This window comes from Bos javanicus, chromosome 12, assembly GCF_032452875.1.
Source record: "Bos javanicus breed banteng chromosome 12, ARS-OSU_banteng_1.0, whole genome shotgun sequence".
NCBI classification, from domain to species: Eukaryota; Metazoa; Chordata; class Mammalia; order Artiodactyla; family Bovidae; genus Bos; species Bos javanicus.
Genome location: NC_083879.1, coordinates 50,384,200 through 50,412,061, shown reverse-complemented (window position 1 = coordinate 50,412,061; position 27,862 = coordinate 50,384,200). Strand labels below are relative to the sequence as shown.

Here is a 27,862-nt window from a genome sequence, read left to right as displayed (position 1 = left end):
TGCTGCAGTTCATGGGGTCGCAAAGAGTCGGACGCAACTGAGCGACTGAACTGAACTGAACTGAGACATTTTTTGTTAATAAGTCTGACTTCAAGATCACTCATAGGGCTCGTTGCTTTTGGTGAGGAGATTTTCCATTTAATTATTTCTTTGCAGTGTTCCAAGGTTTGTTGTAGGCAGGGACATAACTCCTTGAGAAGGTTTAACTTCAGAGCCTGCTGGTGAAGGGACAAGCGGCAGTGTGTTTTATATACTTATATTTATATTTGAGTGGTAAAGAATCTGCCTAGCAGTGCAGGGTTCAGTCCCCAGGGTTAGTGTTTCTGAACATGATCACAGATTTCCCCAGCATTTTGTTGTATATTGCACAAAGAAATGTAGAGCTGAGAAGTTTCTAGAAGCTTTTCTTCTTTCTAGTTCCCTGGGTCAGTCCCTGGGTTGGGAAGATCTCCAGGAGAAGGAAATGGCAACCCATTCCAGTATTCTTGCCAGGAAAATCCCATGGACAGAGAGGCCTGGAAGGCTACAGTCCATGGGGTCACAAAGAATCAGACACAACTGAGTGACTAACATATATATCTCTGTGGCTAGAAGCTGTTTAACACGAATCCCGATCATTCCCTTAGGTCTCTACCCACCAAGAGCCAAGCTGGTAATACAGAGGCATCTCTCATCCCTGACAGATAACGAGCAAGCTGACATCTTTGAACGCGTTCAGGTAACATGATTTATAGTCCTCACAAATAAGATATAAAGAATGAGAATTGGATCCTGTTTTTTGAGTTCCTTTTTCCATTTCTCTATATGAAACGAAAGATAGGTATCCCACTATATTCTCTGATGGTTACTAGAATCCCTTTTGTTCCTAAGAGCAGCTACGTGCTTAGCTTTATTTATGTTTGTCTACCAGACAGATAAAATTAAGTGAGAATAAAACAGTGGACGTTGTCTTCCCATAATGTGCTGTTGGTCTGTCTTCAACAGAAAATGAAGGCAGTCAATGACCAGGAGGAGAATGAACTTGTGATTTTACATCTGAGGCAGCTATGCGAAGCCAAGCAGAAGACGCATGTTCATATTGGGGAAGGCCCATTGGTGAGACGTTTGCTCCCTGACTGATTTTTGTTTTTTTCATATATTCAATCAAAATTTCATAGAAGTTGTAAAAGGAGTTTCTTTGCTTTGTGTTCTCATCTTTAGGGTTAAGCCCTAATCATCCTTTTCCTCCTAGCATCTCAGAAATTTTATAGTAAATTTTAGCGAGCATTGGCACATGGAGATAAAATTGTGATGCTTTTAAAATGTAAAAAAATTGTGAATTTTGATAGAAAACCAGTGAGCAAATGCTCATGATTTAGAACGAATGTACGTATTTTAGTAATACTAATCCATTATTTTATTTCAAATCCATATGAACATCTTATTTCATTAAAAACTTAGACAGCCTTGAGCGGTAGAAGGCAAACATGCAAAGAAGAAGTAATGTCATGGAAACAGCTCTCCTGACTGCAAACTAAGGGATGATGTTTCTGTGCACGTGGTTTAGAATGTGTTCTCAGCTGCATGTAGATAAAGCAAGACCAGTGGCAATGACATCTAAGGAAATTATGACATATTTACCTCAATAACACTAATTCAGGTTATATTTTTATTTCATTTTATTCAGAACAAATCACATACCATGTGATAAGTGATTCCTTAATTATTTATTGTACAAGTACTTCTAGAGGACTTTCTATGAGCCAAGCTATATGTTAATGTGACAAAAAAGACATCAATGATGATGCAGCCTGCAGAGAGGACCTCAAATAATCCAAAAGGGAATGCAAGCCTAAATATTAAAAGTGAAAAGTGTTAGTTGCTCAGTCCTTTCTGACTCTTTGTGACCATAAATATTAATAGATACATGTAGTACAGGCAACGAGATAGCTTTTTAAAAGAATGTGCAGTGAACACGAAGTGGCTATGTGTTTGCTTTGGAACCAGAGCAGAGAGTGAGGGAAGAGGAAAGCATGAAAGAATTGGAGAGGAAGAGATTTTGGGGGGAGGGTGGGGCTGGAATTTTAGGGGAGATAAAATTTTCTAATCAGAACAGTTGAGGATTTGTGTTTTAAGAAGGAACACTGAGCAGTTAAGTGGTAACTTTGTCACCATGAGTGAACATACTCCTTGCAGGCTTTCCAAGGACATACTGGCTTTTTAGGGTTTGCTTGGGGGTCAGGAGGAGAAGGGGACAACAGAGGATGAGATGGCTGGATGGCATCACCGACTCGATGGATGCGAGTTTGAGTGAACTCCGGGAGTTGGTGATGGACAGGGAGGCTTGGCGTGCTGCGATTCATGGGGTTACAGAGTCGGACACGACTGAGCGACTGAACTGAACTGAACTGGGAATTGATGAGGGATAAGGCTGGAGGCTAAGCAGTGGTGAGATGATAAAGAGCCTTAAGTGCTATGCCTGACTTTGTCATTGAAGGATTTCAGGTAAGAGCAAGAGAAAATCAGATTTGTACTTTAAAGAGATAATTCTTCTGTCATAGTGATGGTCGGTTTGTGGGGCTGGTTGGTGAGTGAGGGGGTTGACAGTGCCAGGACTGAAGTCACATTTTCGAATTGGGAGACTCTGGTAATAGACTGTGTTAGAAGTGATTCATTTATCAAGTGCATACTATGTACTAGGCAATAGAGATGAATAATGACAGCTCTTTTCTGACCTCTAACTGTTTAGAAGGAAAAACCAACATGTAATCAAATGAAGTGAAAATGGAAGTACAGTGTGGTTTGTACCATGATATATAAGAATGTTTTAGACAGAGATAGCACTGGGACATAAATAGATTGAATAATTCTATCTTGAAAATTTTATTTTGTCTTAGAGAGAGGCTAAACTAGAGCCCTGGAGATGTAAGGGAGGCACTGAGTCAAGAGCTATTTGGGAAGCATGATCCTTAGGATAGATATGTTTAGGATGGGAGAGGGTCTTGCTGAGAGAGACTTTAAGGTTTCAGATTTAAAAGAACTGGGTGCAATAGCTAAGAAATACACAAAGAAGACAAGAGTAGGGCAGAAGATGGAAATAAGAAAGAAGAATTCAATTTTGCAAGTGTGTTTGAGATATAATTAGAAAATGGATTTGGTGCTCATAGAATATGAGTTGACATTATAAATACAGAAGACAGTGAGCTTTGGCACAGGTTTGAAGTCAAAGGCGGGTGTTCTGAGGGATACCCACATTTTAGGCAATGAGTAAACTAAAATGGAGCCAGTAAAAAAGGACTGAAAGGGAATAATGAGGTAGAAAGATTTATTATGGTATGACCAAGGTAGGAGAAAAGTTCAAGTAAGAAGATCAACGATGTCCAATGACACAAGAAGGTCAAGAAATTTAAAGAGTAAAATCTGTTAATGGGTTTGCTTAAATCAGTCATTGATGATAATAGTCATGTTGACCAGAAGGCCAAAGGCAGTATGTGAGTAGTGATACAAATTTTCTATATGATGGAGAGAATTCAAGGTCACAGAGGAGATTTTAACAATTTGTGTATGTTTTCCTGCCAGTATACTTAAATTCCTTCCTCTTGCTGTCCTTTGTTCTTTCTTTTCCTTTCTTCTTTCCACTAGTATTCACTGAGTGGGTTCCCAGGTGGTTCAGTGGTAAAGAACTTGCCTGCAGTATAGGAGATGTATGTTTGATTCCTGGGTTGGGAAGATCCCCTGGAGAAGGAAATAACAACCCACTCCAGTATTCTTGCCTGGAGAATCCCATGGACAGAGGAGCCTGGCGGGCTACAGTCCATGGGGTAGCAAAGAGTGGGACGTGGATTAGAGACTAAACAACAGCAGATTCACTGAGGAGCTGCTCTGTCAGGCATTGTGCTCGGTGACAACACGATTTCCCCATCTCAGTCGTGTCATTCACCCCGAAGCCTTAGAATAATGAGTCATCCTAGTCCTTATACACAGCCAGAACCCAGTCCAGCCCACATTCCGATCCATTGTTTTCCTTCCTTTTGGGTGGCAGCCGTGTTTCTTTTATCAGTAACTCCTTAGAAGATCCTGTGGCGCCAACTCCACTACAGACCTTTGTTGTCTCCTGTGTAGACTGTGCTGAAGCCTCCTATCTGATCTTCCAGTCTCTGATTTCCCAGTCCTTTGGATGACTTTTGAACACTCTTTTCACATAAATTTTCCCCAAACATTACTTTCACAGTGATGTTCTTCAGCTTATAAATTGTAATCAGTGATTCTTCCTAATTACCCAGCATTTAAGATCAAGGTTTTATCTCCAGCTTCACTTTCCCACTTTCCACTCACTTCCTTCTGTTTTAGTCAACTATCTGTACTGACATCCCATCCTGTGAGCATCCCAGCCTTTATGATTTTGCCAACATCATTCCCAGTGTTGGGAAAGTCTTCACCCTTTTTTTTTTTTTCCCTGCCCGCAATAAATCCTGTGTATCTTTTTCTTCCTAACCATTGAGAGCCACAGCTCATGGTTCCATGTTTGATACTTATGTGTTGCTTCTTTTCACTGTTAAATGTGAGAATATTTCCTCCACAAGCAAAGGATAAGTGTTCTCTTTTGGAAGTTTTCTGGCACGAAGAACCATGTGATATACATAGTAGTTTTTTATGTCTGTATAGGATAAAATATTTAGAGAATCTCAATTTATATAGTGAACATATTGTAGGTTCTCATACAGTTTAGTACTGTCAGGGAGTACTTGCTGATCAAAAAGATAGATGACCCACTCGCAAATGAAAAGTGAATTATAACAAAGGCATTAGCAGAATCCAGCTTTACTAAAAGATTCTTTGTTCTTTGAAAACTGTTTCTTGTGTTTTCCTTGGTAATTTGGATATAAAGTATGCAATTTGGAAAGGCATGATTATAGTTATTAATCAAAATAACAGCAGTAAAAAGTGACATCTTTAGTTTTTGTTAAATGCAGCAGGAATATATTAGCAGAGAGGAAAGGCATAAATCAAAGATCTTATTTCTATCTTTTTATTACTTATAATATTAAAAATTAAACCCATTTGCTTATAATCTGTGTGCTTATGATGTGGAACCTAAATTATTACTTCTTTAATAGAGCTCCAGAAGAATTCTTGTGCTTTTTAATGGTTTAATCATAAGCCTGTTTTTAAAGCTTCATTTAACCTTGAGTTTTTCCAAACCAAAATTAATGTTTTTCTTTCCATAGACTATTTCAAATAGTACAATCCCGGAAAATGCGACAAGCAGTGGAAGGTTCAAACTTGACATTCTGAAAAATAAAGCTAAGAGATCCTTAACTAGCTCCCTGGAAAATATCTTCTCAAGGGTAAGATTAAACTGAGGCTCTTCAAGATATTATGTGTTGTCTAATTACTCTGCTTCATTCTCAACTGGCTTACAGAAGATTTCCTTAAAAAAAAAAAAAAACTACTAAGATAACTTTAAGTTAGTTAATGCTTATTTAAAATAATCTCTCAAAATAAGTTTTATTCTCAGATCTAGATTTATTCTTATGTGTCTTCTGTCTGAATTTGAACAGTAGTCATTTAGTAGTTGAGATATATGTATAAAGAGGGGAAATAGAATATTGATGTCCAATCCTGTATGACTTTTTATCATTTACCATTTAAAGTTATAATGGAGGTCTTTCTTTTACTGATTCTTAGGAGCTGAGAGGGAATGCTGGAAACTTTAAGCATTTCTAGATTCCATATGTATGCATTAAACATTATATTTGTCTTCCTTTTTCTGACCTACTTCACTCTGTATGATAAGCTCTAGGTTCATCTACCTCATTAGAACTGACTTAAATGCATTTCACTTTATAGCTGAGTAATACTCCATTGTGTATATCTACCACAACTTCTTTATCCTTCCTTTTTCGATGGACATTTAGATTGCTTCCATGGAAGGAAACCATCGCAATATTATAATTATCCTCCACTTAAAAATAAAATGAAAAAAATTTAGCTGTAGTTTAACAGAAATGTGTGTATTCTTCAGTGAATTTATTTATTCTGTTTAAAAATAGCATAGTGTTGATGTATGGCAAAACCAATGCAATATTATAAAGTAATTAGCCTCTAATTAAAATAAATAAATTTAAATTAAAAAAAATAGCATAGTGATTTCTTTTCCTCTTCATTTTCATCTTCCTAAACAGTTCACTCCTGAAGCTACTAGACAAGACATAGCAAGGTATATGTCTTGGGTCTGTAAGGCAGAGGAGACACAGTGGCCCAGGGCAGGGAGACAGCCTGAATGGGTGCTGTATGTGGTGGCAGGGGTGGGTGTCCCAATGCAGCGTGCAGAAACCAGAGTGTGGTGAGGAGGCTGTCAGCCTGTGGGGGCAGTCTGGTTTCTACAAGTGGAGCATGAGCAGGTGAAGAGGGTGCCCCGAAGCAGGATGGCTCAGTGCAGGGTGTCAGAGGCAGAGTGGAGGGGAGAAAGCATTCCAGGTGCCCAGTACAAGGATGGTGCCTTGTGTGGGGCTGCTGGAGCTGGGTGGGGTGAGGAGAGGGTGAGGTGCCAATTGTGCAGATTGGTTACATACAGGGAACTGACCAAATATGTAAATGTTGAAGGATAGTGGGATTCTGGGAGAAGGGAATTACAAAGTTAAAAGGGGAGAGGGAATTAGAATGAATTCTGCTGCTGTTGAATTCAACTCAGAGGTAGCGGTATGGAATCTTGGTTTTTCTGTTTTGAGCAATAGAATAATATATACATATATTATACATATACATATAATATGTATGTAATATGTGTATTAATATATGTGTATGTGTATAAATGTGTATATATGGTCCACTGATAGGCACTGGGGACAGCTTTTCTATATATGTCAGATAATACATTAAGCCTGGTTGGGTGACCAGGTTAAAGTCTGTTTGGGTGACCAGATTTTTGATTTAGGACTCGGATTTCGGTTTCTGTACAGAAACAAAGAGGGAACCAGGATCCTGGCAGAAATGGCTAGTTCCAGGACTATATGGAAATTACGAGATAAGTCCAGAGCACCTTGGCATTCTAGATAATAAAGAAGTTGTCAAAGAGAGATGGCAGGATGTCACAAAGACATAAACACCTTGAAGGATTCCAGTGGTGACATCTGAGACAATTTAAGCGTCAGAATAGTTGACGGCGACAGACAGTAGCCTGTTGTATAACAGGAAGGTACTAAGGCGCTTAGTCGCCCACTTGTGTCCGACTCTCAGTGACTGCATGGCCTGCAGCCTGCCAGGCCCCTCTGTCCATGGAATTCTTCAGGCAAGAATGCTAGAGTGGGTATCCATTTCCTGTATGAAAGGAAACTGAGTCTATTCGGATGTGAAAAATAAATTGACAACTTGATCGTTATCAGGATATTTACTGGATAGAATGAATACTTAGTAATTACAAAGGGGAAAATAGTGACTTTATGATGAAAAAGGCTGACAGGCACCTTGACAAATGGAACGTCATCAACAATGGACAAAATTAAAATCCTGTGCTACAAAGAATACAGAAGCACTTCTGTGGTATTCCTGCCAGAGGGGCAATGCTTGAATCTAATCATAAGGAAACATCAACAAACCCACTTTGAGATACAGTCTACAAAATAACTACCTGTTATCTTCCAAAGTGTTAAGGGCAGGAAAGTCAACGCAGTAGTACATTGGACAGTGACTTCTGATGTCTGGTATTCTTATTTTTATTTCTCTGCTAGAACTCAAAATCCTTTATGGGTATTTCTATTAATGATGGAGAGTCTTCTAATTTTAACAAAAGTCCTACAGCAATCATGGTCATCTGACAATGCTGTTATTTTATGAGCAGAAAACAGAACCTAGGAAAAAGCCTCTAGAAGATTTATCAGAAGTGTGTTAATGTAACTTCTCATAAAACTTCCTTATCTCCTTGTCTTCAACATTTATAAATCAGTTAGGTTCTTTCTTTCTCTCTCAGTCCTTCCCTCTCTCTTCTCCCTCTCTCCCATGTGTTTAGTGAGAATTTTAGTAGACTGATCATTTATGGGGTGGTCAGGGATCTGAATTCAAGATCTTGCCCAAGCACGTTTTATATTTATGACCTTGGACAAATTATTTACCTTTCTAAACAGTTTTTTCTCCACTTGTGAAATGGGAAAACATTTCCCATCCATTCTGATTGAGCCCATTGCCGTGAGGATGAAATGTCAGAATGTTGGGAAAATGTCACACTGTGGATATGAGGTGGTACATACAGCAGTGGGCAGCCCTGGAACCTGTCATTGGCAAATGACACAAGGGTATTATCCTACCGAGTACCTTGGCATTCCGCACAGTACTTACGTGACGGACTTTGAAGTGCCGCTCCATAGCCTTGATCAGCTGTAATGAATTTCCAGCAAGGGCACTGCCAGTCTATTCTGGTCAAGGTGGATACTGTAGCTTTTGTGTCCCAAAGTGCTGCCAAATGCCATAAATTATGTGACCTAACAAGGTCTTACTTGCAACATATGCAGAAGAATGGACTTCTTGGAAAGGCTGGCAGCTAACCATGTTGTTTCAGAGGTTACATAGAAAATGGGTTTTGCCTACTTCTAAAACTTGTCAGTTTACTTTTTTTCTCTCTGAGTGATACAGTAGAAAGTTGACCCTCCAGTCATAGTTCGGCTCATAATTGCTGCTATTTTTAAATGCTGGAATATCTCATTTAATGAACGATAGCTGTTTATGAAATAGGATACATTTTCAAAATGCTTTAAAGCTCAGTTCATAAACAATTAAAAAGTGAGTCCAAAGGAAAAGGCTTGACACATGCGTTACTAAATCATAATGTAGTAAAACTGAAAAAGCTATCTGTTCAAAAATGAGATGATGGAGTCTTGTATTCTTGTTGTTTGTCTGTTGCTTTTTCTCAAATTGAAGTTTTTCAAAAGAGGAATATTTACTAGTATATTATTATTCTAAAAGAGAGCTATTAATATAAAGTGTGAGTTGGGAAAAAGTCCTTATTTTATGTTTTCTTCAGAGTAATAGCCATTGTCCTTATTTGTTAAAATGTGTGAGTTAACAATTGTGGTAAATTGTAAAGTAAGTTTATTTTTCTTTGTGTTTAAGAAAAATTTGTGGATGAAACACTCCTACAAGTAATATGTGTGACAGTGTTTTTTTAACAACGGAAATGGTTTGATGTCCATCTGAATGCTTTCTCTATCGTGAGCAAATAGCCTAAAATAACCAGGCCAGTTGACATATAAGTAGCAGCTAAAAAAATAGCAGAAAGCGACATGGCCCATTTTCCTTGCCCACAAACTCAAACCCCATGATTTATCAGCCACATGTATAGTTTATCATGTTATAGTATAGAACCGAAGAACTGAAAGAGCCTTGATCAAATTCTAGGACATTTATAAAATCACACAGCTAATGTAGGCTAATTGGTTTTATTTGTAATTTTACTTTCCACAAAGCTCTATCTTTAGGAAATAGTATTGAGCTCAAGAGCCTCACTTTAAAGTTGTCCTCCCTGAATTCAAATTGCTCCTCAGTCTTTAAACTGTGTAAATGTTGGCTACTTCAGCTACCAGAACTTCAGTCTCCTTATCTATAAAGTTGAGCCAAATTAAGTATCTACCTCATTAGAACTGTTGTGGGGATTAATGAGGTAATGCCTGATAGAATACTTTACATAATACCTGGCACATGGTAAGCATTTGGTAATATTAGATGCAGCTATTAGTTTTATGATTGATATAGCTGGTATTGACAGAGCCACCAGAGATAGAAAACTATAATTGATATATACACACACGTATATATGTGATATATATACATATGAGAATAAGTATTGCTTCTGTGAAACAAGATGGGCTACCATAAATACAAAGAGTCAGTTAAGAACAGGATAGAACTTTTATAACTTTCTGATAGTGAACATAAAAAGAGAAATTCAATAGAAGACAATGAAACTAAGTTGAAAAAAATCTTCCAGAAAGTAAAGCAAAATGAGAAAGAAATGGAAAATAAGAGAACAATGTAAACAGTTAAAGAATCTGTCTGGAGGTTCAAAAGCCAAGGGGTAGGAGTTCCAGAAAGAAAATACATGCAGAAATTTTCATAGAAATCATTGAAAAAATTTCTCAGAGCTAATGGACATGTTTCAAACTTTAATGGACTCAGGAAATACACAATGGAAAGACTGAACAAAGCCATGCCAAGGCAACTCATTGTGAAATTTCATAATGCCCAAGGGTAAGCTTAGATTCTGCTCCATAGAGAAATAACAGGGTCGTACGGGTCAGGTCACAATGACATTAGACCTCTGTACCAGAAGACACTTGAGCACTGCTGACATAGCCTGAAGGAATGTTTCCAAGCAGAACTGTATATTCAGCACAACTATTAGTGTAGTATAAATAAAGAACAAAGGCATTTACAGACATATATTGATACATTTAAAAAAATACTTCCCAGTCTCCCTTTCTCAGAAAGCACCTGGAATCTATGTTCTGCTAAAATGAAGAAGTAAGCTGAAAAAGAGGAAGACATGGCCCAGGGAAACAGAATTTTCAACATAGGATAGCATCAAAGGAAATTTCTAGGTTGATAGTGAAGGAGAATACTGGAAACATCTATTTGGCAAACCTGAATTTCTACCAGTCCAGACTGGGACAGGAAGACAGAAGTCTCAAAAATGGCTTGCTCAAAGAAAAAGAAAAAATGTGATTGACGCATTATGTGATGGACGCCCATAATGTGGTTTGTTGGTGCTGCTGCCTCAGTTGTGTCCGGCTCCCTGCGACCTTATGGACGGTAGCTCTCCAGGCTCCTCTGTCCGTGGATTCTCCAGGCAAGAATACTAGAGTGGTAGCCATTCCCTCCTCCAGGGGATCTTTCCGACCCAGGGATTGAACCCATGTCCTTTGCATCTCCTACACTGGCAGCCGAGTTACTTACGACCAGCACCACCTGGGAAGCCCTGATGGTGATAAATAAATGATAAACAAATAAATTAGTAGTAATAAGTTAGTGATTACTCAGGTAGTTATGGGACTTACCTGGTGGCTCAGATGGTAAAGAATCTGCCTGTGATGCAGGAGACCTGGGTTCAGTCCCTGGGTCGGGAAGATCCCCTGGAGAAGGGAATGGCTACGCACTCCAGTATTCTTGCCTGGAGAATTCCATGGACAGAGGAGCCTGGTGGACTACAGTCAATGGCATTGCAAAGAGTCGGACACGACTGAATGACTAACACTTTCACTCCTTTCAGGTGATTCCCTGAAAAACAAATTGTACAAGATGTTAGTTGTATTAATAGTGAAATATGTATGTAGCTCAGGTGCAGACAATATTTACAAGGTCTAAAAATCTAAGAACCAAGTGTTAGTTTAACTGAAACTTGTGATCTAAGTTTACTGGGAAAAGAAGGGAAGAGAGAATTGTGTATGGTGATGGGTAATGAAGGAGTGATGTTGAAGCTGAAACTCCAGTATTTTGGCCACCTGATGTGACGAGCTGACTCATTTGAAAAAACCCTGATGCTGGGAAAGATTGAAGGCAGGAGGAGAAGGGGACTACAGAGGATGAGATGGTTAGATGGCATCACTGACTCAATGGACATGAGTTTGGGTAAGCTCCGGGAGTTGGCGATGGACAGGGAGGCCTGGCATGCTGCGGTTCATGCAGTTGCAAAGAGTTGGACGTGACTGAGCAACTGAACTGACTGACTGAATGAAGTTAGAACTAAAGTCTCATCTTCCAGAGTAGGAGGTCAATAGATAGTGCCTGAAGCTCCAATACTTTGGCCACCTGATGCGAACAGCTGACTCACCGGAAAAAACCCTGATGCTGGGAAAGATTGAAGACAGGAGGAGAAGGGGACAACAGAGGATGAGATTGTTGGAAGGTACCACCAACTCAATGGTGAGGGATAGAGAAGCCTGGTGTGCTTGGGGGTTGCAAGTCCATGGGGTTGCAAAGAGTTGGACACAACTTGACGACTGAACAACAAAAGTATTAAAATGAACAACAGAAGCATTAACATAAATTTAATTTCAAGTGCTTACTTTTGAAGAATGGGATTCAGTGTATGAGAGACGGATCTGGTGATTGTCATTTATCGTTATAAGTTTTGTAGTACAGTTTGACTTTTTTTTTGGTTGTGCCGGGTCTTCGCTGAAGCACATGGAGGCTTCTACAATTGTGGCACGTGGGTTTAGATGCCCCTTGGCATTGTGGATCTTGGTTCCCCAACTGGGTATCAAACTTGTGTCCCTGGCATTGGAAGGTGAATTCTTAACCACTAAACCACCAGGGAAGTCCCTAGTTTGACTTCTGAAGCTTTGTGTAGGTATTACTTTGATTAAAAATTAAAGTGAAGCTTAATGCCTTTTCCCTCCCCACCAAATGAAACCCAAGAATGTTTGGAGACAGTCTTTAATGTTGTAGAGCACTATAAAAATATTGGGTGTTTTTTCATTGTGCAGAGTCACTGTCACACCGACTTGATGTATTTCTAGTTACTCTTTTCAGAACTTTCCCATGTATTTTAGAGTTATGTAGAACTTCTTAGTCTGCTATTTTGTCTCCTAAGACCTTCTATGTGATGTGGTTCCCAACCAGCCTTTCCGTCTTCTTTCCTTCAATACTTGGCTTCAGTTTCTTCCTATGTAAAGTGAGGGAAATAGATGAGATGATCTCTTTGGTTCTTTTCTTAGATCATCTGTGAAATCCATATGAAGGGACTGTGTAAAAAGAAAGTAAAGAACCAATCCACCAATACCGAAGCAGACTTTTATCTGGTCTTCTGGAGAGAAGTGCTTTCCTGAAGTAGTTTTGTTTTATGGAATAATGAATGAAGATAAATTCATACATTTTAGGATGCATTTTTTTTTAACCTGTGCTTATTATCATCCTATAATGTAAGTTATGATCTAGCTTATGGGGAGCTGTATGTAATAAGCCATTTTCTTTATAACTGTTGTGGTTTGCTGTGTTTTACTTTCCACGTGTGTTTACCTCTTTGTGACATCACGTTCATGGAACTCTCTCATCTTATATGTGAATAAGTTTAACCCTGTAACCAAAGCCACTTCAGTAGCTTGGTCTGAGTATTTGGTTATCTGATGGCTGATTTATAAATAATGGAAATAGATGGTGAACAGTTCTGTTTACCATGCTGGAATGGCTGTTAATCAGTTCAGTTCAGTTCAGCTCAGTTGTCAGTCATGTCCAACTCTTTTGCGACCCCATGGACTGCAGCATACCCGTCTTTCCTGTCTATCACCAGCTCCCAGAGCTTATTCAAACTCATGTCTGAGTCAGTGATGCCATCCAACCGTCTCATCCTCTGTTGTCCCCTTCTTCTCCCACCTTCATACTTTCCCAGCATCAGGATCTTTGCCAATGAGTCAGTGCTTTGCATCAGGTGGCCAAAATATTGGAGTTTCAGCTTCAGCATCAGTTCTTCCATTGAACACCCAGGACTGATCTCCCTTTAGGATTGACTGGTTGGATCTCCTTGCAGTCAACGGGACTCTCAAGAGTCTTCTCCAACACCACAGTTCAAAAGCATCAGTTCTTCAGCACTCAGCGTTCTTTATAGTCCAACTCTCACATCCATATGACTACTGGAAAAACCAAAGCTTTGACTAGACGGACCTTTGTTGGCAAAGGAATGTCTCTGCTTTTTAATATGGTGTCTAGGTTGGTCATAACTTTTCTTCCAAGGAGCAAGCGCCTTTTAATTTCCTGGCTGCAGTCACCATCTGCAGTGATTTTGGAGCCCCCCAAAATAAAGTCTCTCACTGTTTCCATTGTTTCCCCATCTATTTTCCATGAAGTGATGGGACCAGATGCCATGATCTTAGTTTTCTGAATGTTGAGCTTTAAGCCAACTTTTTCACTCTCCTCTTTTCACTTTCATCAAGAGGCTCTTTAGTTCTTCCTTGCTTTCTGCCATAAGGGTGGTGTCATCTGCATATCTGAGGTTATTGATATTTCTCCCAGCAGTCTTGATTCCAGCTTGTGCTTCATCCAGTCTGGCATTTCTCATGATGTACTCTGTATGTAAGTTAAATAAGAAGGGTGACAGTATACAGCCTTGTCGAACTCCTTTCCCAATTTGGAACCAGTCTGTTGTTCCATGTCCCGTTCTAACTGTTGCTTCTTAACTTGCTATACAGATTTCTCAGGAGGCAGGTCAGGTGGTCTGGTATTCCCATCTCTTTTAAGAATTTTCTACAGTTTGTTGTGATCCACACAGTCAAAGGCTTTGGCATAGTCAATAAGGAAGAAGTAGATGTTTTTCTGTAACTCTCTTGCTTTTCCAATGATCCAGCGGATATTGGCAATTTGATCGCTGGTTCCTCTGCCTTTTCTAAATCCAGCTTGAACATCTGGAAGTTCATGGTTCACATACTGTTGAAGCCTGGCTTGGAGAATTTTGAGCATTACTTTGCTAGCGTGTGAGATGAGTGAAATTGTCAGTAGTTTGAGCATTCTTTGGCATTGCCTTTGGGATTGAAACAAAAACTGACCTTTTCCAGTCCTGTGGCCACTACTGCATTTCCAAATTTGCTGGCATATTGAGTGCAGCACTTTCACAGCATCATCTTTTAGAATTTGAAATAGCTCAACTGGAATTCCATCACCTCCACTAGCTTTGTTGATAGTGATGCTTTCTAAGGCCCACTTGACCTCTCATTCCAGAATGTCTGGCTCTAGGTGAGTGATCACACCATCATGATTATCTGGGTCATGAAGATTTTTTCTATATAGTTCTTTTGTGTATTCTTGTCACCTCTTCTTAATATTTTCTGCTTCTGTTAGATCCATATCATTTCTGTCCTTTATTGTGCCCATTTTTGCATGAAATGTTTCCCTGGTATCTCTAATTTTCTTGAAGAGATCTCTGGTTTTTTCCATTCTATTGTTTTCCTCTATTTCTTTGCATTAATTACTGAGGAAGGCTTTCTTATCTCTCTCTCCTTGCTATTCTTTGGAACTCTGAATTCAAATGGGTATATTTTTCCTTTTCTCCTTTGCCTTTCACTTCTCTTCTTTTCTCAGCTATTTGTAAGGCTTCCTTAGACAACCATTTTGCCTTTTGGCATTTCTTTTTCTTGGGGATGGTCTTGATCCCTGCCTCCTGTACAGTGTCAGGAACCTCAGTCCGTAGTTCTTCAGCACTCTATCAGATCTAATCCCTTGAATCTATCTGTCACTTCCACTGTATAATCGTAAGGGATTTGATTCAGATCATACCTGAATGGTCTAGTGGTTTTCCTTACTTTCTTCAATTTCAGTCTAAATTTGGCAATAAGGAGTTCATGATCTGAGCCACAGTCAGCTCCCAGTTTTGTTTCTGCTAACTGTATAGAGCCTCTCCATCTTTGGCTGCAAAGCATATAATTAATCTGATTTCAGTATTGACCATCTGGTGATGTCCATGTGTAGAGTCTTCTCCTGTGTTGTTGGAAGAGGGTGTTTGCTATGACCAGTGCTGCCAACAAATTTGAGTGAACCCCAAAAGATGAATTTCATACTAACACAAACAGACAGCTGCCTTTTATAATTTCAAAGTAAAAATTCAAACCGTGTGAATGATTTAATTTTACTCTTCACACAGGGAGCTAACAGAATGAGAGGTCGTCTTGGAAGTGTGGACAGCTTTGAACGATCCAACAGTGTTGCTTCAGAGAAGGTATGCACGTGGAGTTCTCCTTTTTTTCTGCTGTTTCAACTTGGCAAAAACAAACACTAATATAGTATTTTGCCTGGTTAGTTATTTTGTTATGAGTCCTTCATGACTTCTAAAAAATAACTCATGAGCCTTTGTTATTTCAAAGAAGATTCTGTATATTAGCTCCTTTCTGTCAACTAAAAAAGGATCTACAACTTGAGAGTTGTGAGTTAAGTTTTATTTGGGGCAAAATGAGAATTGCAGCCTGGGAGGCAGCATCTCAGATAGCTGTGAGAGACTGCTCCAAAGCAGCAGTGGGGGAAAGACAATATAAGGTTTTGGTGAAGGGGGAGTTCAATACCATAAGCACTGAGCCACAAAAGGGTTTTACAAAAGGGTTTTTGTTAGTCAGGAGCATCTGATGTCACCATGAAGGAGTTTAGTCCTCCTCTAGATATGAAGAGATGCAAGGATTGAGATAATAAAATCTGTTCCTAAAAACATCCAGTTATCTAAAGACCTGTCCCACCAGATTCCCTGGAGCACAGAGTGCCTCACTCCACTATGGACTCCCTCAGGGGCTGTTGAAGGTCAACAGCTGTAGCAGCATGGGGTTCAATCTCCCTCTGTTGTCCCCTTCTCCTCCTGCCCCCAATCCCTCCCAAGCATCAGGGTCTTTTCCAATGAGTCAACTCTTCGCATGAGGTGGCCAAAATACTGGAGTTTCAGCTTTAGCATCAGTCCTTCCAATGAACACCTAGTACTAATCTCCTTTAGAATGGACTGGTTGGATCTCCTTGCAGTACAAGGGACTCTAAAGAGTCTTCTCCTACACCACAGTTCAAAAGTATCAATTCTTCAGTGCTCAGCTTTCTTCACAGTCCAACTCTCACATCCATACATGACCACAGGAAAAACCATGGCCTTGACCAGATGGACCTTTGTTGGCAAAGTAATATCTCTGCTTTTGAATATGCTATCTAGGTTGGTCATAACTTTCCTTCCAAGGAGTAAGCATCCTTTAGTTTCATGGCTGCAGTCACTATCTGCAGTGATGTTAAGGCTTAGATATGGTCAATTACATCCTCCAACCCCATTGAAGGCACATGCACGCACACACACACACACAAAAGCTGCTAAATGGTCATACTAGTAGAATACAGATCTTTGACCCACTGGGGTCATACCAGTGATAGGTTGGTTGGGGTTACCTCTAATTTGTTAACATGTATGACCTTAAATTCATGGGAATCCCTGGTTACACCTTCATATCCATCCCAGTAGATGTCAAGGCCATAAATTAGTACCACAAATCCACTGAGTTCCGTACCAATCACTCTCTCTAAGGGTAATAACAGGCATAGTTCATAAAGTACCCAGCCTTGTCTCATAATTACTAGATTGATCATTTTTAGTATGATTTAACCATTCCCAACATAGAGGAGCCTTTAAACTTAAATGACCATAGCCTGGTATTAACCATGAATTTAAGGTCATACATCTGAGATGCTGCCTCCTGGGCTGCAGTCCTCATTTTGCCCCAAATAAAACTTAATTCACAACTCTCAAGTTGTACATATTTTTTTAGTCGACATTTCTATCTGTTCAACTGAAGCTTTCTCTTGGTGGGACAGAACACAGTTTTGGCTGACTAACTCTGTTTTCTCAGGCTTTTGACTGTTTGGAGATAGTATATTTTGGGGAACAGTATTTGAACAACTATTGATCCAAAGCCATAGAAAAAGGAACCCTATAATTACTGTACTTATAGAGCGATCTTTTGTTCTCTCCTCATATTACTTCCCCCTCCCCTATGTTTAACCCTCTGCAACATTAGGCTCTTCTTTATCTCATAGGCAATTCTCACTAGGTTTGGTTTCCTGTTTCCTGTAACATGTAACCTGAGGCAGATGCAACCTATTTGTTTTTAATGGAAAAATACTAAAATATTTTCACTAAACTTTTTGTGGGTAGAATTGAGGACAGTTATGAGTCCATGAGCCCTAACCCATGTTTATCAAGCTACAGATTTCTACAGCAGAGCCCGTTCTGGAGAGTATAAACAGCATACTTGTCTAAATTGAAAGATTTATGTTGTCCACCCATGCAGTATGAGAGGCATTCCGGCATAGCTCACTTTTCATTCATTTCCTGTTTTTCATGTCTTTAAAAATTTTTTTACCTCAGGGACCACGTAGTTAGATAGAAACATCCACTGTGAGGGAGGATACTTAACAGGCTTTATTTTATTTTCCTGACGTCTTTGCCATGAGACTTGGACCCTTAAGCGTTGTTATATTGTTTGACAGTACAGGAAGCGTGCAACTGAGATGTCACGGAAATCAGTAGATATATGAATACAGACTCCACCCTCTTTTGGTCAGGATCTCTTTTCATCTTTCTGGTAACAAGAAGAGTATAGTAGCTTTGTAGCATTTTACCATAAGGGGTGAGAGGGAAGAATACCTTTTCTTATCATCCCTTTCACTTTTTGGCCTATCTTTACGGATGCTGTCTTACAGCTGCTTATCAGAAGAAATGGGCTGTGGTGATAGTGATTAGGCTTCAGCATGGATTGAGTAAAAAAAAAAAAAAAACACAACAGTTTCTCATGACTCAGGAGGCAGAAGAGACACTCTGTCCCTTTTGAGCTGTGTCTGAACAGGTCTGCCATGATCCATGTAGGAAAGAAAGGCCTGACTTCTTGCGTTTCAGGACTACTCGCCAGGAGACTCTCCGCCAGGGACCCCGCCAGCTTCCCCCCTGTCCTCAGCTTGGCAGACGTTCCCTGAGGAGGATTCCGACTCCCCGCAGTTTCGAAGACGGGCCCACACATTCAGCCACCCACCTTCAAGCACGAAGAGGAAGCTGAATTTGCAGGATGGGAAGGCCCATGGGGTTCGCTCCCCTCTTCTGAGGCAGAGCTCCAGTGAGCAGTGCAGGTAAGTCCAAACCTCTCTCCAGAAACTGGAACCAAATTCTCCTGTCCCTGTTCTGACCACTGTGGAGTCGAGAGCTTTTGTGACTTCCTGCTCTAGCCAGTATTTAGTTTTCAGGGAGACCAGAAAAATAAATTAAATTATCAAAACCTTCATCACCAAGGGAAGCAGGCAAGCTTTAAGGCATCTCCAAAAGAGCAGGGTTCAGACATTTTGGATGCAAGTATTTTTTTTCCTAGAAAAAATGGAGAAAACAAGATATCATGCCATTGTTTTATCTGAAAAACCTGCTGACAATACATGTTCCTCAGTGTCTCCTTGATGAAGGTGTTCATGAAGCAGCAAATTCGAAAATAACATAGCTGAGCTTCCTGTAAGCTTACAATGAAAAACACAAGGGTTGAAAAGAAGCACTCATTACCTTTCTACATGAGGTCAAATTTGGCTGTTATTTAATTTCATAAAAAATTATCACCAAATGTGAACAGTGTTAAAATTGTATCTAGAATAAAATGATGTTTATAGAGAAAAATGCATATACTGTAATTGACATGAGCATCTATTAGAAATTATCTCACATGATGTTTAGGAAATACTTTAACAAAATAATTTAGCATTTGATAACAGATAATAAAATTTGCAATTATAGAATGATTATACTTCTTACTGTGTAGTACAAGTCAGAATTTATATCCTAGGACTAATTTTGTTTCTCTTCTTTACCTGTGAGTTTGGTTTAGGAAATAGTTTGATGGGGATTCCAGTCAGAGGGGAAAAAATAAAATCAGAACTCTTAAGTAAAAAAGAAGATTGATTTTTAAATTAATTGCTATTAAATTTACCAGCATATCTTTTAAAAATATAATTGAATCCTAATTTTTTAAAATAATTTCATATTATAAATAAGATATTTAAGATATATAAAAATAGTAGAACTAATTATCCTCAGATTTTTCTTTTATGAAAAAGAACTAAGTATTCATGTATATAGCAAGCATTTTTTATGATCATTTATATTTACCCAAGGCATTAAGTATCTTTTTCCAGGAAAAGTTATTTTCAATAATTTAAAATATTAAAGGATAAATGATGTCTATATTTTCTTATGTTTTCCACATTTTGTAATGTATATACTCAAAGAATTTCTGTCAATATGAGAAGATGCTATTTATATCATGGTAAAAATTTGCTATGAAAAGAATCTTCTGGAAAAAAATCTTTGTAGGCGACTTAAGGATTCAGATAAAACCATGGCTGCACAATTCTACAGGCTGCAAGAAAGAACATGGACATTAACATTCATTAAGCCAAAGGTATTATGATGACTCCCAACAACCAAACATGTTGTTCTTAAATTTTTAGAAGCGTTTATATCTTTAAAATAATTAAGTCTTTGAACTACTGATAACCAGTTTTTCCTTCTGGAGCTTGTTTCCTGTAATTATTTGTGCTTTCCTACTTTTTCCCCTTGAAGTATCTTTTGCAAGTCAAAATAAACACTTTCTGTCCTAAAATTGTTAAGAGCATTTTAGAGACAAACACATTTGCTGAGAAACACTGCATAGATGAGGAATTCAGTTTGTGAAACAATGAACCGGGTCATCATCATCTAATAGAGAACTGCATGCATATAAATTTTTTCCATATAAATTCAACTTTGATTACATTAATAGCAAGAACCTGTGTATATGCTATTTCATAGTGAATGAAGATTGTTCCAGAATATAACTTAAGACGAATTTGCTGTATTTTCTGTACTCAGCATCCTTCCACCAGCTCGGCGCATGCACAAGGAGTGTAATTCTTCCTCCAGTCTTCCAAGTCTTCACACTTCCTTCTCTGCCCCTTCCTTCACTGCCCCCCCTTTCTTGAAAAGCTTTTACCAGAATTCAGGTAGACTATCCCCACAGTATGAGAATGAAATCAGGTGAGATCAGTGTCCTCTGTTTGCAAAGCAACCTTTCTGCAGTGATATACTGATATGTTACTAAAAAGTGGCTAATTGATTTGAGTGACATGAATGCATCTGTGTGTTGTGCCTGTTCTAACCAGTTTCTAATATATTGGCTCCAGTTCCAATTAATTTGAAGAAAACCTTTACAAACAAGTGTTTCAAAGCTTTTTGATGACATGATTATCTTACTTTGGGGACTATATTTTTGTACTGTTTGTGTGTTTCTTTGCCTTGGGCCCCACAGTCTGAGCTTTATTTTGTTTGGGGTAAGACCTATGCAAATATATACTAAGCAAACCTCCCCGATCATGTTTCTCTCTTTTTTTCATTTTTAGCTTCTCTGGACATATAAAGCCACTTATTTAAACAGCTGTACTAAAGTAATGGATATTATATATTTTTATTATTAAATATATAGAATATTTCCTAGGTGTTTCACTGGTTTTTCAATGACATAGACTTTTCTGAATCTGAGCATAAGTCACATAATGGCTACAGGATCATATTGATAACAACTCCTTCTGGCAGCATGAGGGATCTCTTGAATTATGTAGATGTTCAGTTTTGTTTTTGTCCCCAGTATTGAAAATGCGTAACCTATTAAATCTTGTTCCTTACTGTTATAACTACACAAAATTAAGTGTGGTGATTTTTTGAGAATTACCATTAGATAATTTTTGAAATTCTGAATTCTTACTGATCTTGCAGATTCTCAATAGGATATTTTAACCTTTGGAAAGCAGTGGATTAAGCTGGAAATTCTCAAGGGGTTGTTGTTGGCTTAGAATTTTCTGAGATTCATTTTTATTTTTACGTGTAGCTTAAGCCATCCTTTTTTAATTACTGTATAATATTCCATTTAATACATCACAATTTATCCATTCTCTTGCTAATGGATATTTGGGTTGTTTCTATTTTTTGATAATTGATAATTCTTGCAGTCAAGGAGAGGGATACATGCTGTCAACCAGCCGGCGTGCCACTAAAATCTTCTTGGGTGTTCTTTTGGCCTCCTTTCTTTTAGACATAGGGAATTCAAAAAGTTAGTATAATTAGGCAATGTGCATTAACTTGTTAAACTATAATAACCTTTGAATTATCTCTGAATGTCTTTTGTCCATGTATGTTAAGCTCTTTTCACCCCAAGGCAGGCAATTAATATTGGATTAATAAAATTTTGAATCTGAACTGTCCTTTGAGTTAGTACAAAATTATGCCAAAATATTGAATTTCTATTGAAGAAAGTTGACAAAGAATTGATTTCAAAAGGTTTTTACAGGCTCAACCTTATGTGAGAAGAATAAAACCATAAAAATTGCATTATGTATATGGAATATGCAATGAATTTAGAGAACTGATAGTTTAGATAATTGAGAACCAATAAAACATTTTACACATGTTAACATTAAAAATTTCAGTCTACCTCAGCTGTATAGTTCTACCTATTGATAAGAATACAGCACTTTCAGTGACACCCGTTTTCAGGTTCCTGCTGTTATATTAAAGAGAACATCTAGAGAATTCCTGTTTTCTTCCAGAAACAGAACCATGTCTGAAGGTGACAGTTAGGGACAGCCACCAAGAAGGTCAAGGATTAGCTGTGAATAGGTTATAGAGTACAAAAGCAGTGACTATAAAAGATTATCATAGTTGTTAATTTCGGCTGAGGTATATGTATTATTCTTGTGCCAAACTTCCCTTAGCCCACTACACCTCATTCTAATAGGAGCGTATTGAAGTCAGAGGGCAAATATTTAATTTTGCATTGAAAAAAATGTACCTCTTTGTGGTGATCTTCTTTTAAATGCTATATTTAGACATGTGGAGAACTTTTAAGTTTATGGGATCATTAAAAACATCCTATCTTCTGAAATATGTAGTGTTTTCTTTGTTCTGAGGAATTCTAAAAAATCAGAGAGCACTTTCTGGTATGTTTTTGTTTCCTTTTTGTACAGTGTTTTGTAATTTGACAGCTTAGAATCAATAGACCAAAAAGACACTTAAAATTTCATGAAAGATGATGCCAGTTGTAAGCATCTGGCTCCATGGATTATCACAATGAACATCCCACATCACCCCCACTCAGTCAACACATGGAATGCTGCCAGCACCCTGGCAGCTCCTCCCATTTTCCCACTCAATCTCTACCCCTCATCCTGACCTCAGATACTATAGTTTAGTTTTGCCTGGTTTTGAACTTTCTATAAATGGAATGATACAGCATAAATTCTTTTATATCTGGCTTTTTCCACTGAATAATGGTTTATGAGCTGTATTCTTTTATGTGTACTTCAGTTTATTCATTTGTATTGCTGAATACAATTCATTCCTTTTCCGGTGGACATGGAGGTTATTTCTAGTTTTTTGTTTTTTATAGAGTACTCTCCCTGGATAGGGGTTTCCCAGGTGACTCAGTGGTAAAAAATCCGCCTGCAAATGCAGGAGATGCAGGAGACATGGATTCTGTCCCTGGGTCAAAAAGATATCCTGGAGGAGGAAATGGCAACCCATTCCAGTATTTGTGCCTGGAGAATTTCACGGACACGGGATCCCGGTGGGCTACCATCCATGGGATCACAGAGTGTTGGACACCACTGAGTGACTGAGCATGCATGCACACTCCCTGGATATTATCCATGTCTACATTGGTACATACTTGTGCATTGTTAGTAGCTATCTACACAGTAGCAAAATTGTTGGACAGAATTCACTCTTAATAGGTTTATTTCAATTAGTCAGTCACTTTGACATAAATTTACTACAGCCTTGGAGAGAGATTTTTTTTAATTAGTATTATAAAATAGCTTAGATTTATAGGAAAATGCAAAACTATTAGGGAGAACTGTTAAACCTTTATCCAGATTCATCCATTTTTAACATTTGCCACATTTGCTTTATCATTCTGTCTGTTTCCATGTATACATGCATATGTATATGCATATATATTTTGTTATTCTAAGCCATTTGTGAGTAGATTGCAGATAACATGTCCCTTTACTCTGAATCCTTCAGTGTGTGTTTGCTAAGAATGAAGATATTCAAGAGTGTGGCTTTAAGCCAGGAATTTCTGAACTCTACATCTCTCATTATCACTGGTTTCAGAGAAAACATCATATGCTCACAATTACCATGATATCTGCAACTATTCAAAATAGAAAGAAAGAGGTCCATAAAACTATGTAATATAATTTTCATTTGGGTATTATTAGAGGCATAGTGTGGATCTGTAAATATTCATATTTAAGTAAAGTATAGAGTAGGTTAGTTAGCAAATACTAGTTAAAGAGCATGATCATTTGAAATTTGAAATTCAGATAGGCATCCTTCTCCAGGACCACTATTTTGAATTATTAAAAACATGTAGATTATTGTTAAGCAGGCTGAGAAAAAGAAACCAAGATGCTTTTAATATCATGGTTTACTTAGTAGTAGGTTCATTTGTATAACAGTGAAATGCTAAAGGAAAGGGAGTACATATATGTTTCGTTTTACCTTACTTCAAGTTAATTCTTAAAAATTCGATGTTATTTCATTGTGTAGTAGCTGACATATAATTATGCATAATCTGATGGTACATTTACATAACATCCATTTAGCAAATATAATATATCCTTTTATAAACAAACATCTGTTTCCTCTTATTGTTGCTTCTCAGCTTTTGTGCCTATATTTGAAAAATTTGTATTGAAATTCACTGGTCAAATGATAGTCATTACATCTGCTTCTAAAACTTTTCAGCGACAAAATAGGTTTTTGCTGACAAGTACTTTGTGGTGTAGTTTGGTTCTATAGTTTTCTCATATTATCTGATAAGAAAATAGTGTAATTACTCATGGTACAATATTGAAATTATTTGTACTTTATTGATGTCTTATGGGAATGCCTTTTTATTCTAAATCCTGGTTTTGGACATCACTCTTTTCCTGTGCTAATTCCGTTCCTTGTTTTCCTGTGGTACTAGACAAGACACTGCTTCAGAATCAAGGTGATTAGAGGTCTAAATATTTTCATTTACTAATTTATTAATTCTTCCAACTGATTATTACCATTCACTTAAACAATCAGTTTTGGCTGTCTTCTCCATGCATGGCATCCTTCCAGTGATGTGAAGGGTATATAGTAGGGGAAAAATGACTCCTGGTGTAATCAAAGATTATGAATGATCATATAAAAGATTGATTGTAAACAAATCCTGTTTCTACTCTATTCCACATTGACATTTCCTTAGGACTCTGCTGTGGCCCTCAGTAGAGATTAATTCAAATTTGAAACTAATGGAAGTAAATGAATTTGCTAGTTTGGAGGTACATATGTACATTTAAGGAGTCTATTTCAAATCCCAAGTAGATGCAGAAATAAGAATCCTAAAAGAAATCAAATCTGATTTTCACTGAAAAATATTCTTAGTCTGTTTCTGTTCGTCTTAATTGCTGACACATGGGTTACTTTGAGACACTGCTGTGGCCTTCCAGACCTCCCCCTGGGCTGGACACAGGAAAACACCTACTTCCTTTTTATGGAAGTCTGACCACATCTGTGATGACATTTCTTCCTCCTGACACACACGCTTTTTGTGGTAAATGTCCAGAATCACTGCTGAACAGCTTCACTGAAAATGATTATTCTTTCCTAGTTTCTATGCTTTGCTCATGTCACAAGCCCAGTGGAAAACAGATGTTCCTATCTTCCTGTTGGGGTCACTGACATTTAGATTTCTTCCTAATGGGAGTTAAAATCCAGTATAAAAGATTGGGCTAGCATGAGATGTTCAAAGAAAAAAAATTATTTGGGGCCACATTGATAAGATAAAAAGTGACTGAGACTTGTAATTGACCTACATTTTTTAATGGTTGCATGTAAGACCATTTCAGTAATATTTCTTATCTACTTCCAAAAGCCTAACAGAAATGTTAAGATTTTCTGTGTCCTTCTAGAAGGTTCTACTATAGGCATGGAACTAGGTCTGTGTTTTACCTTAGTGGTCATCTGGCCTATTATTTTATATATGGTTAGACTGAACCCCAGAAATGTTTACTATCTTGCTTGATATAATTTATATAACATTAAGTTATAAGAATGTGAGTAAGCAAATGAGCTCCCTAGAGATATTTTAAATTCCAGTGCAAAGAACATAATTAAAAAATTTTTTTCATTTAGTATAGAGTTTAGGAAATAAAATTCTTTGTTCTTGTTCTTTTTTTGTTTTACACATTGATGAATCTATCTCATTTGATTCAGCTTAATTGATTTCCACTTGATTAGCTTATTCTTAGTTTTATTTAATTAGTAAAGATATTCCATAGGATAATAGATGGGTACCCAGTTGAAACCAGGGCTTACATAAGCTATTAGTCCACCTAAAGTAATTATGAATTAAATTGTACTATGAGCCTTGTGGGAAAAACTCTCAAATTGCAACACTGTGTTATTCCATGCAGCCTTTCTTGAGGCATTTACAAAGAGAAAGCCTTTTCAGATTTCTGTTAAGTGGTTTTCTTTTTGTTGTTATTGTTTAGTGGATTAGTTGTGTCCAACTCTTTTGCGACCCCATGACCTACCGGGATCCTCTGTCTATGGGATTTCTCAGGCAAGAATACTGGAGTAGGTTGCCATTTCCTTCTCGAATATATGTTGGTATATATATTAATGTGTTTTCTATTTGATCCTCCTATTTTAAAATAAAAAAGTGTTTACATTTTGAAATCCAGTGGTTTCAAAAGAAAACGAAGTGAGACATTTTACATAAATGAACACATAATATAATAATACTCTGTAATAATGTAAAATGACATTATTCCATTAAAAAAAAAAGGAAAGAGAAGTACTGACCTGAAGACTTAATGCTAATTACAAACTGATTTTTTACCCTAGAAATACAGGGGAACCTGGGAGTCCCGACAGCTTTATCTTTATGAACCAATACGGCTTTGTCTGAACTAATGCAAAGGGTGTTTACCTTGACATAGTAAACTACAAAGCCTAAGTGCCTGGATTCTGGATTGCCCGGGTTTGAATCCTGACTCCCCCACTATATCCCTGAGACTGTGGGCAAATGACTTAGCTTCTTTCTGCCTCAGTTTTCTCACTAAAAACAGGAATTGTAATACCATCTACCCCATAAAGTTGCTGTGAGGTTGAAATGAGTTCATACTTATGAAATGCCTTGAAGAGTGCCTGACACATTTTAAGTTTTTAGGATTTTAAGTTTTAGATATTATGAAATTTTCAAATAAGTGAGCTGATATAAGGGTACATTATGCACCAGTTTTATAACCTATTCCCCCAAAATTGTATATTTTACAGTCAATAATGAAAATGACATGAGTTCTTCTCAATTGTACTTTTAGTACTACCCAGACACTTGCTATGTTATTAACACTGAATTTGAAAAGATCTTTTTAATTCCAGCATTAAAATACAAAAGTTTCAGAATCCCTTTGCTTTGGTTTATTCTAATTTTGTTATTATATATACTAAGCATTAAAAGAAATTACTATTTATTGAACACTTATCCCGTGAGGCATTGAAATTGTTGCTTTTACATAAGTCACTTAGCTTCCTAGGATTAACTTATAAATTGGATACTCTTAGGTCAATGTGTTACTATCTGGAAAAAAAATGCCTTATGTTTTTTATTATGTATTGTCATTGTTAGTACCTATTAGAACTTTTTGCCAGAAAAACTTGAAAATCATGACTATCAACAAAAGATTTTAAGAAGGTAGATCTTTTATTTATTCCTGACCTGTCAAGGAATTTATTCCTGACAAGCCAAGCCAACATGAGTTTGATTAAACTCCGGGAGATAGTGAAGACCAGTCCATGGGGTCACAAAGAGCTGGAGACTACCGAGTAACTGAACAACAACAGCAATATCAATGTATTCCACAGATATTTGTTGAGTTTGTTGTTCAGTTGCTAAGTCGTGTCCAATTCTTTGTGACCTTGTGGACCATGGCACGCCAAGCTCCTCTGTCCATAAAATTACCAGGCAAGAATACAGGAGTGGTTTGCCATTTCCTTCTCCACGGGGTCTTCCTGCCCCAGACATTGAACCCGTGTCTCTTGATTGGCAGGTGGGTTCTTTACCACTGAGCCACCAGGGAAACCCCTTTGGTTGAGTGCTTACCATTAATTACCAGTTGCTATACTAGGAGCTAGAAATACATCCTTGAGTTGGGCATTTAACACATAACTGCCAAACAGTTATACAAATAGTGTTATACAAATGAAGATACAGGGTCGGTTAAGAATGTTTTTTAGGATATAGCTATTATAAAGAATGAATTATAGTTCCCAAAAGGAAAATATTGAATTAAG

At 37.7% G+C, this 27,862-nt stretch overlaps 1 protein-coding gene across 6 annotated transcripts in view; it reads left to right on the top strand.

The window, feature by feature from the left end:
* The window catches only part of TBC1D4 (TBC1 domain family member 4), a 210,120-nt gene that overhangs the window by 147,595 nt on the left and 34,663 nt on the right, over nt 1-27,862 (top strand). For 4 of the 6 annotated variants that reach the window (XM_061435092.1, XM_061435095.1, XM_061435097.1 and 1 more), the window contains exons 6-11: nt 627-718; nt 985-1,095; nt 5,208-5,327; nt 15,596-15,670; nt 18,365-18,591; nt 20,351-20,515. In XM_061435092.1, coding sequence (XP_061291076.1) covers nt 627-718; nt 985-1,095; nt 5,208-5,327; nt 15,596-15,670; nt 18,365-18,591; nt 20,351-20,515 — 790 coding nt within the window. The remainder of the gene's footprint in view (nt 1-626; nt 719-984; nt 1,096-5,207; nt 5,328-15,595; nt 15,671-18,364; nt 18,592-20,350; nt 20,516-27,862) is intronic. The other 2 variants (XM_061435093.1, XM_061435094.1) reach the window with 2 other exon arrangements.